The 14,104-nt window shown below is 35.2% G+C and overlaps 1 protein-coding gene across 2 annotated transcripts in view; it reads left to right on the plus strand.

Moving 5' to 3' along the window:
* LOC145671295 (carbonyl reductase [NADPH] 1-like) overlaps positions 1–14,104 on the plus strand; it is a 212,240-nt gene that overhangs the window by 28,967 nt on the left and 169,169 nt on the right. For both annotated transcript variants that reach the window (XM_081740262.1, XM_081740261.1), the window contains exons 4-5: positions 4,783–5,036; positions 9,672–9,877. In XM_081740262.1, coding sequence (XP_081596388.1) covers positions 4,783–5,036; positions 9,672–9,877 — 460 coding nt within the window. The remainder of the gene's footprint in view (positions 1–4,782; positions 5,037–9,671; positions 9,878–14,104) is intronic.

Here is a 14,104-nt window from a genome sequence, read left to right on the forward strand (position 1 = left end):
TTTTTTTTTTTTTTTTTTTTTTTTTTTAATTTCAACACTTCCAGTGTATCCTTAAAAATATAATAAAGAAATAATGGCCATGTTTTTAAATATTCAATTAGAACTGGACAATCTACGCAAAATTTGCATTCGATCAGTGAAAGTCATCTTTCCAGAGCCTCTTTGTCGAAAAGATTAGCCACAAACATATAAACATCCACAAACATATAGTTTAAAAGAATTCCAAAGATGGCAGTACAATTCATTTGCATTAATTTTCGAGAACGCCTATTAAAATAAAGAGGCTTAGAACAGTAATTTAAAAGAATAAACTTTATGAAAAAGATATATATTTATTCTTTATGAAAAAGATATATTTAAAGTACACATACTGTAAAATATATATGTCTTTGTTATACGTGAAATCACAAATAACCGTAAATGAAAGATTTGAAATCAAATGTTAGAGGTTGGAGCTCAGGCGTTTCTGTTGTTATTGTAGTATTTTAATAGATAGATTGTGCAATTGATTTTTTGTGTTATATCTCCTGAGTTGTATCTCTGTTCAAATTTTCTATATTGAGATCCAAACTATGTATAAAACAGGGATGCAAATAACCACTCACCCGGGGCGAGTGGTTTATCTGTGCAGGTGAGTATTTAATATCATATCGAAGGCAAGTAAATGATTTCTGTTGTGGGGTGTGGGCTAATAACTTTTTTTCTTGGGCGAGTAAAATTTTATTTGCATCCCTGGTATAAAACTACATGAACTGACATAAAATAGAGGCACTTCCGGTTGACGGGAAAAGTTAAAATTAGGCATGATTGTAGCTTTCCGGCACTAACCCACAGGAAAATTGCCAAAATTTAATATTTTTAGTTTCTAAGGGGTCTAAAGGGTGATGGAAGAAATTCCCATGTTATTTAAATGGGCGTTTTTTCTTGGGATACAAAGTCTTATCTCTTAGATGAAATACAAAAAGAAACTTGAAATTTTATAGAATTGTGGATTTAAGAGGTGCGAGACCGTAGGCCGAGTAAACGCGGGGGTCAGTGGGCGAAGCTCCAGTTAGACCAAATTGAGGAAAGGTAAAGAGTAGATGTATGAAATTCACTCTTGATGCAAAGACTGATAGCGAGATCGAAGCCGTAGATCGAGTAAATGCGGGGGTCTGGGGGCGGAGCCTAAAGAGTAGTCTTAATGTATAATGCAAATGTAGAATGAATCAAAAATATCCCGTTAAATCTGCAATGCTGTCTTATGGAAAATACGCATATTGTTCATACTATGTATTTTCCGAAAAAAATATTTTGATAAACCTGGGATGGCCTTTATATTTCGGAATCCCTGAGCGCTTTTTAAGTGTCTGTTAGGCTTATGCATTGTCTTGCTTAATTTAAAACTCATTTTGTATAAATCACCATCGCAGATTAAAATAGACAGACTTGAATCATTCTACATTAGCGTTGGGGCCACGGTGGCTCAGTGGTAGAGCGTTCACCTCTGGTGCTTGGGGTCCCGGGTTCGATCCCAGCCCCCGCCAAGTGAACTTTGTGGTGGACAAACACCGTGTGCGTAGATTTTCTCGGGGCTCTCCCGTTTCCTCCCACTTTCTTCATTCCACCATTTCATTCATTACTCATCATAGTCTCCTTTAGACTAACCGGCATAACCGTGGGACGTAAAACTCAGATTTTTATTTTCACAGAATAAAGTTTTCTTACTATTGCTACCTTTTAGTAGGAAAAGAGGAAAGGACATATTTTTAACAAGTCCTACTTTTCTGCTTTTCAATCCGAAATTGACTCCATGGCCTAGAAAACCTGGGGGTTCAATGACTTGTCTTTGGCCAACTGGATCATGTTTTACTTTGTATTCCTATTTCTACGAGATCCATCTTCATATTGTCCTCCCATCTGCGCTTAGGTCTTCCTAATGGTAGTTTTCCGATTAGCTTTCCTACTTTGTCTGCCTACATGACTTGCCCGTTTAAGCCTCTTAGACTTGATGCCGCTAACAGTGTTTGGTAAACTATAAATTATTCAGTTCCTAGTTGCGATGATTTCGCCATTGCCCATTCCCTTCCTCTTGGGTCCGAATATTCGTCTCAGGATTTTATCAAATGCTTCCAGTCTGCGTTCTTCCTTTCAGTAAGCAACCATGTTTCGATTAGGGATGGGCAAAACCGGTTTCTAGAAAAACTGAAACCCTAAAAACCGACATTTCGGTTTTTCTCCAAAGACCGGTTCGGTTTTCCTTCGAAACCGGTTTTCTCCCCTCCCCCCCCAAAAAAGGTTAGGTTTTCTGAAACCTGTTTCGGTGAACTTTTGGAAAATACAGAAAACTATTTCTGTGGAAACTCATTCGGTTTCCGGAGAACAATGAAACGCTGTTCTGCTCAGAAATAGAACAAATTAAAAAACAACCGGTTTTGAAAACCGATAACCGGTTTCGGTGAAAACAGAACAGAATTCGCGAAAACAATATTTTAAACTGAATAACACGATTCAGTCAACATTTAATTTCTTCGTGGATATGGTTTTCGTAAAATGGGTTTTTTTCTGACAAAAACGCTGCCCCGGCCAACACTGTTGTTGTAAAATTACTGCAGCAGGTTAATTAATAAGCAATGAGAATTTGCACAAAATTGATAACATGAGTTTTTAAGCAAAAATTTGCGATATCATTAATTAACCTAAAACACCTGTTGCAGTAATTTTACAACAGTGTTGGCAAGGGCTGCTTTTGTCAAAAAGCACCCATTTTATGGACTTGCCATGTAAAAAAGGTTACTTAATGCAACACTGCATCAACTTTGTCAAATTTTCGCACCAATGGATAAATGTTGATACATACTGCACATATACACAGGAATTAATCACCCGCAAGAAATCAGTTTTCTGCAACTGAATATTGATTTTCTTCATTTTGCACATTTTTTATTTTACACTTTCGGTGATTTCCTTTGTTACTGCACAAAAACGTTACAAATTTCAGCATTGGTCGTGATCTTGAAAATATCTATATAAAACATGCTTAGTTGTTTCAAGTCTCAGGTCTTTATCGTTCTTAGATCACGCAATCAACTTTTGGTTGCGCAACTGTACGGGCACACTGTACAAAGTTCGAGAATCGGAACAATGATTCTTTTCATCTTGTGGCAATTCCTTCTTATCCAGATAAGGATCTTCTCCAGCTAAAATAAACTCAGCCGAGATTTCGTCTACACCTGGAAATTTATTTCTTCATAGGGATTTCTATTTCTCTTCATTTAGGCTGTGGGGTATACAGTTTCACTGTGTGCATTTCCCTTTCTCCACAAACATTAGTTCTTGGCTGCGTATAAAGTAAATCTTCAAAGAAATCTTTCCATCTACCCAATATTGCTACTTGTATGAGTGAATTGTTCCGTCGATTTTCTTTAATATATAAGCACGAGGTTGCCTTATATTCGTTGATGTCCTTACACATTTCCCGGACATTTTTTTTCTATTGTTTTCAAGTTTATTAATTTTAGCCTTAAAAATATCGCGTTTCTTTGTTCTAGAACTTTTGGAAACTTCCCACCTGATGTGAGCGAAATTTTGTGTAGTTATGTCGTTCGAGTTTCGTAGCAAACACAGTTTTGCCTGTTCTCTTCTCTGCTGGTTCAGTGCGTGCATTCTTGGTCAAACCTTGGTTTATTTCTATGTAGTTATTTCCACGTACCCCAATTTTTCGTCTGCTGAGATTTTAATGCTATCCAACCAAAGTATCCTCAACATTAGTGTACTCCGAACTTTGTAAAACCGAGAATCTAGTTGACATTTCAATCTGGTATTCCCCTCTCCACTAATATCTTTAAATATTAATCCTCTAAGTTTTCAGATGTTGAATATTTCCTTTTCTCAACGATATGCAGTTATCAGGTAGCGATCTTTCACAGTCAACCCCTCTGAACGTGCAAGCATCAATTATGCTAGTCTTTTATGTACTAAAACGTGATCCGAAATAAATGCGTGCAAGTAATACTTTTATGGATATTTCTGTGGAGTAAATGCAACATAGCTGGTGATTGTTCTATAAAACTCAGTGGCCAACACTAAAAAGTGACTCAAATGAGAAGAAGTAATTGATGTAAATAGATCTTCAGTGTATAAAAGATCCTCCTTTAAGAACTTGTAGCTACTTGTATTTTCCAGTACGTACGTCATTACTATTTGAGAAACTTTTAAAGTTGTTACAGAAAGAGAGCCATTATTACATACATTATATATATATATATATATATATATATACACACACACACTTCATGAAACTGCTTTCACTTTTGTCAGAAACTGGTACTTTGTTCTTAGCAACACTGTTAATGTGGTAGTGTTGCGAAATATGTCAGTTTCCTCTGCCGATATTTCATCTTGCAAAATTTCAACATTTTCATCCTCTATAAAGTTTAAAGTTCCAAAGGCGTTTGAAGATAAATGGTTTACCATGTATAGGATTTAGTTACAGTAAATAGCTGATATGTATTACTACGATATGTATAATTCTGAAATTCAGTATTGAAGGTTACTATTAAATGTGGAATTAAAAATATGGAATTATTAAATCAAGTATATTATCAAAATTCTTTGCCCATTAATTTTAATTAAAAAGAAAAAAGATACTTTATTGCGTTAAGACCCTACTATCACATAGTACTGGTTAAAATGAGTTTGAGGCTTACATTCGATTAGCGTCCCAAAATCGAAGAAAAAAAAAAGCACGTTTTAAGCAATATTAAATTCTTTTAAATTAATCCAAATTATAATACTTTCTAGCATGCTGCTACAGAACCATTTGGAGAACAAGCAGAGAACACGATACGTGTTAACTTCTTTGGATTGTTGAATGTTTGCCATGCATTATTTCCTCTTCTGCGGCCCCATGCTCGTGTAGTGAATCTGTCTAGTCTGTGTGGAGCTCTTAAGCAGATTAATGGAGATGAGCCAGCTGCAAGCGAATTGAGGATGAAGTTCAACGACCCAAAACTTACAGAGGAACAGCTTTGTGAACTTATGCATGAATTCGTCCGGTAAGTCTTAAGTAAAATATATTATACACTGAAATTTGCGAAATTACGCATCAGTTTGTATGGTAAATCTTAAGTAAAATATATTACGTACCTGAAATATTTATCTAAAATGTCACACTTTTGTATACGACAAAACTGTAGCTATTATTTTCCATTGTGTATTCAATCGGTTGTTATTGTTATGTAATACGTATTGTCAGAATATGTAAAAACGTATCTTGGAATGAGGTTCGATTTCCGGAGAGGGCAGATTTCTGCTGTCGCCTCATTTCCCTGTAACAATCGAGAAATATTTAGATTACGTTGTAATGAAGTCTGGTATACATAGGCAAAATTGACCATGAAAGAAACCAATGTGCTGGCAGTACTTCCCAACCAACATATTTGGGCGGCTAGAACTTTGACAGTAGCATCAGGGATTCATCTTTTGTTTGCTTTATATATTTAGGATGCTTTTGATGGCCATTGAAAGTTTGTTTCGGTAAATTAATAAAAATAGATTAAAGTTGGTAAATACATGAAGATAAATGAAGAAAATAAGGAAATAACGTTTTGGCGTATATTTAATTAGGCTATCTAAGAATTTAAATACAAACTATTATCGTCGGTAGCATAGAGGATTAAATGGATTTAAATGCATCTTTTTATAGAGCAATGAATGCAATCATGACACCTATAGAACTTGTCATTCCATATCAATTAAACAGAGACTTAACCTCACCATCTCAGATTTTAATGAAATTTTATACGTAGATGCCCTCGAGATCAAGAAAAATATCAAATTTCAACTTTATATATCAACCAGTATTGAAGATAGGACTATGTAAAGTTTGAAAAAGATCCCCAAATAGCATGTTCAATGAATTTTGAAATTGGAATTGCGGTTCTACTAAGTGAGCTAGAGAGCTGGTTGAGGTATCATTTTACAGCAATTTTCATTCCCTTTCCTTTGGTATATAACATCATAGGCTAATGTAGAATTAGTTTTTTCAAAATCAAAATATTTCAAATATTTTTGAATAGTACATATTTTAAAATTTTGAAATTAATAGATAGTATTGTTTGTAAAGCACCTGGCAAAAAATGAATTTTGGATGGTAATGGTTCATTGTTAAAATAATTAAAAACTAACACTTGATTTTTTTCAAGAATACTCTGCGTAGAGTAATTACGCAAGAATGCTAAGTTTTACACTTCTCTGAAAATAAAAATGAACACTTACTTGAAGAAAGGGTATAGTTGAGTCCATAGCAAAACTTTCCAATGAATAGTAGTATCAGTTGAAGTTTGGAAAAGCCACATTTGTTCGGCGTACATCACATTCAAGGAGAACATAACTTCTTCCAAGTGGGAGTTACAGGATTCACTTTTGTCAGAACGTTCACTAACATTCACAGAACATCAGCATTTCTTGGATATGAGAATGGAGATGGCCCAGGTGGATGAAGTTATTTTTATTTCAACAAGTATACCCAAGCCACAAATTTCCTTCATTGCGAGCGGTAACATAGCCTGGTGTGTCTTCTAATTGAAGTTTATTTGGAGATTGACACTTCCTTTTCCCAACCCTTTAAACCATGTGAAAAATTTTAATACAACTTGCCCTCATTGAATTTGAACCCTTCCAGAAAGGCCGTGGATCCCCCGAAATAAAATAAATTCCTGTGTACATCCCTGATAACCGGTGTGCTAAAATGCCGTTTATACAAACAATGAATGATGGAATTTTAAAATTAAAACTTTAGTATGAGAGATTACTCAAGAAAATTAAAAAGTCCAATTGATAAGGTACAGATGTAGTCGATGAAGTTCGCCTACTTTTTGTCAATATATTTTAAGCAAAGTTAAAAACATTGATAAATGTGAAACACTCAGGCAAGCAGATAAGATAAAATTTGTTTCGTTAGCAGGAGCAGCTTCAGGGTTTTAATTTTGAGTAGGTCATTTTATTTTTTATTTTTTTGAAGTATAAAAATGTATAGCATTTGTTTCTTGGCAGTAAATATATATTTATCTTTTAGACGTGTATATTTTTGAAAAATTTTGGGTAGACCGGACCTACCCGCTAAAGCTGTTTCACTTCGGTTGGCTTGTTTAGGCTTAACGTTCTTACGTAACAGCGAGGTTATGAAGGATTGGACATATTACTTGGAAGTGTCACCTGAACCACTACTCTATTTTCAGCTGAGAGATATTTTGTGGCTCATCAGGACCCTTAATTACAAAGCGAAAATTAGATTCAACTAACACAGATGATTCGAGGTATATGAAAACGTCACTATGAAATTCCATCTTGGTTTAAACCAGACAAGCTTGCTGTTGTACCAGTGCTAGATGTATATTTTTTACAAACCACGTTTATTTACAGTAACATTATTGTAAACCTTGTATTAGTATTGTTTTATTGACTTCAATAAAACTGAAGTTCAAAAGTAGCACCTTAACTTAGCTTTAAGTTAGTTTTTAGAGCATGAGCTAATAAGTATTGCCAGCAGATTACAAATCTATATGATATGTTTTAGACCCATTACTCTACTTTTCACATTCATTGTCACAAGTAAAACAAAAAAATTTGCATACTTGTATTTTTCAGCTACGTACAGGGTACTAATGAAAACTCTAGTGTTAGTTTTGAATTTTTAAACAATGAACCCATTATCATCCCAAATTCATATTTTCCCAGGTGCTTTACAACAATACTATCTATTCATAGAATTAATTTCAAAACTTTAAAGTATGCACTTTTTGAAACATTTTGAAGTAAAATTGATTTTGAAAAAACAACTCTGTATTAGTATGCATGTACATCACAGGAAGGGGCAAGAAAAATGCTGCAAAATGACACCTCAACCAGCTGTCTAGCTCAAGTAGTAGAGCCGCAATTCCAATTTTAAAACACATTGAACATTATTTTGGGCAATTTTTTGAAACTCTACATAGCCTTATCTACAATACCGGTTGATATATAAAGGTGAAATTTGGTATTTTTCTTAGTCAATATGAATGGTGTCCCTGTGCAAAATTTCATAGTAATCTGAAATTGTAAGGTAAATTTTGTCTTCAAATTGTGTTGATTTGATCTGGAACGGCTCCTTGAGGTTAAATAAAGAGAATAGTTTTGTCAGCGAAAGACTTCTGCATTCTAGGAACTTCTTGTTTTAAGTTTTTAACATAATAATACCCAGATTATAACACTTGCAGACATAAAAATTCTGATCCCTGATAATTGAATGCCATTATCCGTGTTCGAAGACTCTGTCCTTGCGACTTGAAAGAAGAGTAAATGATAGTTTGATCATCTGAAGAAAAAGTTAAAAAAAAAACCGTCGAAGACAGTTCATATACACACACCAGTTCTGGTTTTCACCAATGTCTTCCTGTTTCCATATTTTGTTTTGATACTTTCACTTGTTTTCTTCTGCTTTCTGGCTTTCTAGGAAACGAGCTTGCTGTTTTTCTTTTGAGATTCTAAATAGTACATTTACAACAACAAGAATTTTAGGAATGATCCAAAAAATGGATCAAAAGATTGCGATCTTGGCCGAGAATTAGTTTTTACATCAAGGGCCACAAAAGTTTGGAACGGCTCCTAATTCGAGTTTTCGTATTTTTTACGGTATACGCACAACATACTGAGTTGACTGATAGTTTTGGTTTGGCTACACTATATGTAGTTCTCAACATATAATGCGTGCAAGAAAAGGTTTGATTCAATGAAATATAGTGAATTTTATTTATTTATTTATTTATTTTACGGAATAAGCACATCATACTGAGTAAATTGCTAATTTGTCCCTGGGTAAGGAATACACCGCATGTTTTATCTTTCGTTTACAAACGTGGAAAATAACTTACTCTATATAGGAAGTAGATTTTTGTGTAGATCGGGTGCAAATGGCTATGGCTACCAGTGACACCATTTTCCACCATAGATGGGAAATGCTGATAAGTCTATTATTCTGCAGATATTTACCCTTCAGTCTACCATGCTTCATTCACTGGAAAATAGTCTTAGAGGATGACAGTTCAGAAAACTAGGCAAATTGGAAAGAACACTTAATGACGTCTTTGGTTCACGTTCTGCCGAGTTCTGCGGCAGTGGGACCCATAGTCTTGAGAATATTGTAAAAATGAAAATCTTCGTGTTATTTCCTGCTGTTATGCTGGCTAGGCTGAAGGAGTGATAATGAGAAATAAATGCAGTTGTGGAATGAATAGTGGGATGAAACGGGAACCCCGAGAAAACGAACAGTGTTTGTCCACCACAAAGCTCACTTGGTGCGAGCTGGGATCGAACCAGGGATCCCACGCACCAGAGATGAACACACTACCACTGAGCCACCATGGCCCTTTCATAGAATTTTCAAGTTGGAACATATTGTGTGAAAATTTAGCAGAACTTCCTTGATCATCTTCACTTTTGTATAAAATTTTAGTCTGCAAAAACTCTCCTAGCTGTCCCTCAAATTTGAAAGTTCTTACCGTGATGTAAAGAATCTATTTGCACAGCTCATTGAATACCCGGGAAAAAACAGGTGCATGGTAGTGATTTTTTTAAAAAACTGTTTATAGGTGGTAGTATACGTATAAATATCTTATAGTTTAATTAATTTTTTTTACTTTTTTTCTCTCCAGAGTTGCTAAGACGGAGAATTACAAGAAACTTGGCTGGCCCAATAGCACGTATGTTGTGTCGAAAGTTGGAGTGAGCGCTCTTTCATTTATCCAACAGAGGGCATTTGATGCTGATCCTAGAGAGGATCTAGTGGTGAATGCTGTTCACCCAGGATATGTTGACACTGACATGACAAGTCATAAGGGTCCACTCACTATTGAACAAGGTATGTGCTTTTACTATTTTCCTTCTATCTACAAACGTCAATATGATCCTGAATTTAATTCCGGTTGTTACTGGATAGATTCATTTGTTTACTTAGTCAAATATCTGGATTATTTTAATCGGGGTGAAATGGTGGTTTTCGGCGTGCTATCTTCAATTTCCCTCAAAAATATTGAGAAAATTAAGAGCACCAAAATAGTTACCACAGCAGTCGCTTTGTGAGGGCTACCATCTGCAAATACAAGGGTCGTTCAAGATTGACCGGGATTTTCGTACGTAAATAATCGATGAATAGCCGGATCATGATGCAACTTGCGGGTGACTTAATGTATTCCATCTCGAGTAACTACCGCCCGGCATGACGTATTTCCTGCATGCGCAGCAGTTGCAGGTGGCGGGAAGCAGTGTATCTGTGGAGCAGCGGTGTGTAATTAAATTTCTTGTGAAGGAAAAAGTTAAACCAGCTGAGATTTCCAGAAGATTGCAAGCACAGTATGGTGAACAAACGATGTCACGGACAAGTGTACGAATGGTGTGAACAGTTTCGCGAAGGATGGGAGCTGGTAACAAATGAAGCGCATGAACACCAGTGAATATCGCACGTGTTGAGCAAATGATTCTTGAGAACCGGTGAGTAACAGTGCGGGATATTGCTGCCGAGATGCATGTCTGTCGGGAGTGTTCACATTCACGGCCACTTACGCTTCCGCAAAATCTGTGCAAGGTGGGTTCCCCGCCAGCTGACATTTGATCAGAAGTGGACACGCATGACGGTCTGTGAACAGCTTTTGAATCGGTTTCGAGCCGAAGGTGATGAATTCTTGCAATCCATCATCACGTGTGATGAAACATGGTTGCAAAATTCAACCTCAGGGACCAAAAGAAGCAGCATGGAGTGACGACATAAAGGTTCCCCGCCACCTGAGAAAAGCATAATATAAAATTGTATGCATCTTGTAATATGGGCTTTCCCAAAGCCAACAATGTCGGTGATTGTGTGAAACTAGTTTTATACTTAGCGTAATCCGCTTATAGAATTCTTCTTTATAAGCTGAAAATGCCTTTGTCTACTCATCAACTCTAGTTATTTATTTTTAAAGGAAAAATAAATTCAGTAAACTTAGAAAATTAATCCAACCATAAAAACGAGCCCTAGCGCCTTTAACGCAATTTTAAATACTTTGCAAAAAGAATTCAAGTTATTCATGAAGTGCAAATAATTGATGTCAATATTGCTCCAACTATTTCTTGAATTCGAATTTGTCAATTTATTCTTTGAAATTCATTTGGTATTGATTACGTAGCCATTAACGTACATAATATTAACACTGTAATTTAAAACGGATAGAAAAAAATTGATATAAATTTACTAATCTCATATCTTCGATATTTATATTTATAAACTTGTAAAATAAGTCGATAACATGATATTTTCACGATTCGATTAAATTCAAGTACTCATTCGATTTCGATCGTTTCTAAAACGAGAGATTTCATTCGTCTATTCATTTTCAGGATCAAGACGTAGAGGTATTGTTTAACGTTGAATTTGAATCACGTGTTCCTACGGATAATTGGACCCGGGTATCCTATGCAGAAGACGTGTTTGCTAACTTTATATCCACGAGAAAGTCTAAAAAATATGCCGTAATTCCGCAAGTCCTGCGTGAACTGAATGTACTAAACCCTCCTTGAGTTCTCAGTCTGAAAGTTATTCTACGCGACTTGACTATTGGATATTCTCGATTTACTAATATTTTATAATTATTTCGAATACTTACATATTTGTCCGTGGCTTCGCACGCTAGCTTTCACTTCCAACATTTTAGAGGAAAATCATTTTAAGATGAAGTTCAAGAATATTTATTATTTTTGTAAATGCTTGCAAAAATATATATATATATAATTATTTAACTTCTCTTTTCTCCCTCTCTTTTATTGTGCTTATTTGAGCATCGTAATCTCTACTTCCAACATTACGAGATAAACGAAACCGAGGAACATCTCCCCTTCAGAACCTTCGAGACCGTTAAATGAGAGAAACTTTTTCCAGACCAGGATTTGAACCCACGACCCCCTGGTTACGTATCTAACACAAATATCATGCCATGATTCAAAAATTAGTATTCGGAATGTGTAATGCTGATTTGTCGGACTTAAGGCTATACTCATTCATAAACTGCTGTCCACTGACAGTTAAGATTTCCTATGATAGAACACCACTCATGGGTATGGGTTATAGTCATAAATTTCTAAACCTAATTGTTTGTACTTCATATCCCTGTGTTCCCTCCTTCCCTCCCACTGATTGCAACAATTCCTTTCATTGTCAGTCGGAATCATTAATCATAATCTTTAGTCTAAAGGACTTAACGGTGGTGTGTGGCATAGTTCCAGGTAACGAATAAAGATACCGTGTTTATAATGAAACTTAATAGAAACTACTTGAAATACTAGTTCAGCGCGCGGGAAGAATAGTTTCATGAGAAAGAAATATTTGAGAATCCTTCCATCTTACGATATCTATTTAAATAAAAGTAAAATATACCACAGTTCGATCAAAGTGATAACTATATTCAAAAATGCATTTCATACGTTAGAACTTTCGTTTGCGAGAAATGTAAACTCCCTTTTCCCCTTAGACTAGTTTCTTTGGCCGTAGGACGAGAACGCACAAATAAGAGGCTGTATTCGATCATGGTATAAAATATGTACTACAACTACACAAAATCTATTGCGGTAGTGCTACATTGTCAGTTTTTGGTACTAGTAAACTGATCTTGTATTGTAAATCATCCATTGTCATTTACCCTTAATAGGTATTACTCCAGTTATTTATTTTTGTGTGGAGATGATTGAATTATCCCGAGCATAGATCCAGAAGATTCTCTAGGTGCACCTTCCGAAGACAAGCCTCTGAAGCGTGTTCGTAGATCCTCTCCTCGATTGATTGTCTTCGAATCGCATCCAGACACGCTTACCATTAAACAGCCAAAGACAAAATATATGCATTATTCAATATATAGTTTCTTGTAAATTAAGAATATAAGAAATAACATCAGACTTGAAAATTAGTTTCGTGTAAAGAAAGGAAACGCACTGGAAACAGCAAGTGTTGATTTACTGAAGGGCTTTCCGTGCATTGTGCTCGGTGGGCACACGTTCCATCAATTTAGCACTGGAACACAACTTGGAAGGTAAGTGAACAAATTACGTAAATTACGTTTTCATACTGTTTATGAATACATTAAAAACAAGTTAATTGCTGGGCTCTATTCAGGCACTATGAGCACTTACGATGAGTAGACTGGAGTCTGAGGTGAGATGCTGCGTAGAGGCGGCAATTCTGTTCTCTCTCCGTAGCCTTATATATTACAGAATAAACTAATTTACTGCATTAGAAACTTTTAATGTGGCGCTTCTATTAGTGCTGGCCGAATCCATTTTTCGGAAAACCGAAGATATTTGAAGGAGTTGAGAAAAAAAAAAAAAAAATGAAAATAAATTTTCCGTTTTTGAAACATCTTCAGTTCGGTCTTTAAAACAGTTTTCGGATTTGAAAATTTGTACTTCTACTAACACACACACTTGTTCTGCGAATAGAGGCAACAATCACATTTCAATGTGTTGTAGTATATGTACACTCATGTCCAAAATTGTCGTATGTCTATAAATATGTTGTTGTAGGAATATAATTTGATAACTAATTCGCCCGGTATTTCTTATAATGTTAGTATGTGTATAATCGGCAAAGACATGTATGTGGCAAATTTCATGTCAAAAGAGCCGTAAATAAGAACAGTAAAACGAAAATAAAACTTTCTTGTCCATTTAGAAAAATTTTATTTTACTCATTCTAATTTTCATATTTATAATTATTTTCCTATGAAATTTACCACAAATATAAATTTCCCGATTTACACATAGTATTAAAAGTACCCTGCAAAATCATTATGAAATTATATTCTTACAAGACAGTTAGATATGCGACAATCATTTTGGACATGAGTGTACATGTGTGATTGATCATCCTTCAGCATTTGACAGAAAAGAGCACTGTTTGTACTGATAGGCTGTAATGACATTGTGCTGGATTCACAATGAAATTGTCGTAGATTCAAATTCTGGTCGAAAAAAAAAAAAAAAAAAAAAAAAAAAAAAAAGCTCAAATCTTGGAGGAATTGTTTCTATGTTCAATTTCATCTCGTAATACTATTTGGTCTAGGAA

This window comes from Thermobia domestica, chromosome 15, assembly GCF_964235325.1.
Source record: "Thermobia domestica chromosome 15, izTheDome1.hap1.1, whole genome shotgun sequence".
Classification (NCBI taxonomy): Eukaryota; Metazoa; Arthropoda; class Insecta; order Zygentoma; family Lepismatidae; genus Thermobia; species Thermobia domestica.